Source organism: Monoraphidium neglectum, assembly GCF_000611645.1.
Source record: "Monoraphidium neglectum strain SAG 48.87 unplaced genomic scaffold scaffold05509, whole genome shotgun sequence".
In the NCBI taxonomy this organism is placed as follows: domain Eukaryota; kingdom Viridiplantae; phylum Chlorophyta; class Chlorophyceae; order Sphaeropleales; family Selenastraceae; genus Monoraphidium; species Monoraphidium neglectum.
Genome location: NW_014008121.1, coordinates 1 through 3,116, shown reverse-complemented (window position 1 = coordinate 3,116; position 3,116 = coordinate 1). Strand labels below are relative to the sequence as shown.

Genomic DNA, 3,116 nt, shown 5'->3' with positions numbered 1-3,116 from the left:
CGTGACGGCGCTGTTTTTCGATGAGGCGAGCCTGACTGTCTACACTGGGAATCACCAGGTGGGTGGGAGGGGGCAGCAACGGCCCCACTATGTATCGCTCAGCCCGGCCCTTTGCCTCTGAGCGGCGCTCGGCGCGGGCAGGTTGCCACCCTTTGTGCGTTGCTACTGGCGTTGCCATCGGAGATTCTTCCTGCTCTAAGACGGGCCCTATCCGTCGCTGTCGCGCGCTCCCAGGGACTCGCGCACCGCTGGGGCCCTGAGGCGCGCGGCAGTGACGACTTCTGAAGCGGCCAGTGCCACGCGCAGCGGTGGGGGGCGGCAGCGTGCTGATTCCAGTTCAACGGCCTGGCACATCCCCAGGTGAGGCTTAGGGCATTCTTGCAAACGAGTTGCGACGACGATGTCATGTTTGGGCCAGTCATGCCACTGCCTTTCCTGGAGATGCGGGCCGGCCAATAGGGGGGCATCGCCCCTGAAATACCCCCATGCTGATCGCTCTCACGACCACCGGTGACGGCGTTGCGCCGATCCTGGCGGCCGCCCCTGCTGCCGGACGGTCTCTCCCCTTGTTCCAGGCGCTTTTTCTTAATGAAGCCCTGATTCGCTCCAGCAGACCCCCGCCGATCTACCTGCGTCCCACGGGTGAGCCGGCGCATCGGACATGCGCGCGCCTTGCGGCGATGAGCCGCGCAATGTATCCGCCGCAGTGTGAGCGAGTGCAGTACTGTGCTGCGCGCAACTTGCGTGCGATTGGCTTTGACTTCTTGACAGCCGTGTCCACCGTCCCAAAGCTTCAACACCCTCTTGTCACAGAGATCAAATCATTCTGTCGAGAACGGACGGTTTGCGCGCCGCGTTCCGCCCAAGTTTGACCGAGTCAACGCCGCGCGCGAAGGAGCAGCTGCCGCAACGCCCGGTTGGCTGCGCTTTGGGCAGAGAGGTTCCTTTGATGGGAAAACCGTGTGCTGTCGGCCTGCTGAAGGTGTGCGTATGCCGCCTGTGGGTAACAACGTAATTACAGCTGCGGATGACACGTGAAGACGTGGCGTCAGACATTTGCAACAGCGGCGACGGCTAAAGAAGCAGGTCTGTGGGATCCTCTCGCCGCCGCTCATCAACCGGTGACACGGCGTCACCCCCGCCAGCTGCAGACCCGCCATCCGCACCGCCGCCGGCCCAGCCATCAAAGCTGATCAGCCCTGCGTCCCGAGCCTCTCCAGGCGCCAGCGGCCCGGCTGTGTTGGCGCCTGGAGATCCGCCGCCGCCCATCAAATCGGCACTGCTGCCGGCGCGCGAGGCCGGGGCGGGGTCCAGGCTGGCGGGGGCAGACGGCCCCGACACGCGCCGGTCGAAGGCGGCGGGCGCGAGGGGCGTGCTGGACGCCTGCAGGGGGTCCCAAGACTGCGCCTGCGGCAGGGAATGCCCCGCCGCCGCCGCCGCCGTCGAGGTTGCAGGCTGCGGCGGGGCGGCCGCGGCCGGGGAGGGCGCCGCGGCGCCGCTGCTCGCGGGGCCGTCGTCCCCGAACATGGCAGAAAGGTCGATGCCGCCTCCAAAGCTCGAGCGCGCGTTCCCGTCCCCGCCCGCTCGGGCCGCTGCGTGCCCCACCACCGGTGCCTCCAAGCTCCTGCGGCCGCCCACGCTGCTGCTGCTGCTGGCGCGCCTGCCTGCTGAGTTGAGTCTCGTCCAGGCCGCGCTGAGTTCAGAGCCGCCCTGCACCTCCTTGTCAGGCGGCTTTAAAACGTCTGAGCTGGCTGGCGCGTGCTGCTCCAGCCCCTCCCCGCTGCTCGGCGGACGGCCCACCAAGCCGCCGCCGGGCTCCGCCCGTCTGCCGCAGCTGGCCGTCTCCTCCGCGGCGGGCCCTGCCGTCGCCGCGTCCGGGTGTGCACCGGCGGCCTCCGCTGCGCCAACCCGAGCGCTTCCGCCGTCCCGGCTTCCGGTCGTGACGCCGTTTGGGACGCTGGCATGCGCAGCAGTGGTGGCCGCTGCGCTCGGGGTGCTGCCCTCGGGTTTGCTGGACGCCTCTTGCGTGTGATCCGGCTGCTGCTGCTGCGCCTGCTCCTGCTGCTTCTGCTGTTCCGGCAGCGGCGTCTCACCACCTAGTGCCGAGCCCTCAGGCATCACCTCTAAATCGTCAAGGCTAGCCAATTCCGACACCTCAGCCAAAGCCGCCACCACTGCCGCGGCTGGTCCCTGCCCCTCGCCGCTATCGGCGGTGGTTTCAAGCGCTGGCTGCACAAAAGTTGGGGATGACACCTCAACAAATTCTGGCTCCAATTCAGGCTCCCCTCCCTCCTGCTGCTGCGGCTGTTGCTGCTGTTGCTGCTGCTGTTGCTGCTCCTCCTCGTGCACTTGATGAAGCTGCTGCTCTCGCTGCTCCTGCTGGTGATGCTGCTGCTCCTCCTCATGCTGCTGCTGCTGCTGCTGCTGCTTCTGCAACAGCTGCTGCGGTGGCTGCTGCTCCTCCCCGTGGCTCTGCCCCTCCTGTTGCTGCAGCCGCTGCACTTTGTCCTCCTGCAGCACCTGCACGTCCTCGTGCTGCGGCTCCGTGTTAGGCTGCTGCTGCTGCTGCTGCTGCTGCTGCTGCTGCTGCTGCTGCTGCTGCTGTGCTGCCGCCGCTTCCTCGTGGTGCTGCTGCACTGCCGCCGGCGCCCCATTGGCATGCAGCTGGTTTGATGCCGGCTGCTGCTGTTGCTGCGACGGCAGCGGCGGCGGCGGCGTCGCGCTCTGCTGAGGGGTTTGCTGCTGCGGCTGTTGCTGCTGCTGTTGCTGCTGCAGCTGCTGCTGCTGCTGCTGCTGGGGCGGGCGGTCGACAGGCAGGGGCCCAAAGTGCTTGGCGTAGAAGATGGACAGGCGGGAGCTGTAGCTGCTGCTGCGCACAGGGTCAATCGGCAGGGTCTTGAAGGCCTGCGCATTGACATCGCGGTGGGTGTGGTCCAAGGTTGCAAAATGGATGCTTGGAGAATGCTTCAGCATTTTTGGAGGCGACACAGACACAGGCCGCTGCCCTGTAGACCGCCGCGACAGCAGCCCTTGAGCACTGGGACGCGCACAGCACGCGCGCCTCCCGGGGGTCGACGCGAGCCGTCACGCTTGAATGACGCCGCGCTGCCCTGCCC

General features: G+C 67.3%; 1 protein-coding gene across 1 annotated transcript; it reads right to left on the bottom strand.

Annotated features, from left to right (window-relative positions):
* Positions 1-1,074: 1,074 nt before the first annotated feature.
* MNEG_15632 (hypothetical protein) lies at positions 1,075-2,973 on the bottom strand (the record flags this gene model as incomplete). Its single annotated transcript, XM_014035897.1, has 1 exon — positions 1,075-2,973. The coding sequence occupies one exon, from the start codon at positions 2,971-2,973 to the stop codon at positions 1,075-1,077; it is 1,899 nt and encodes a 632-aa protein (XP_013891351.1).
* Positions 2,974-3,116: the final 143 nt, after the last annotated feature.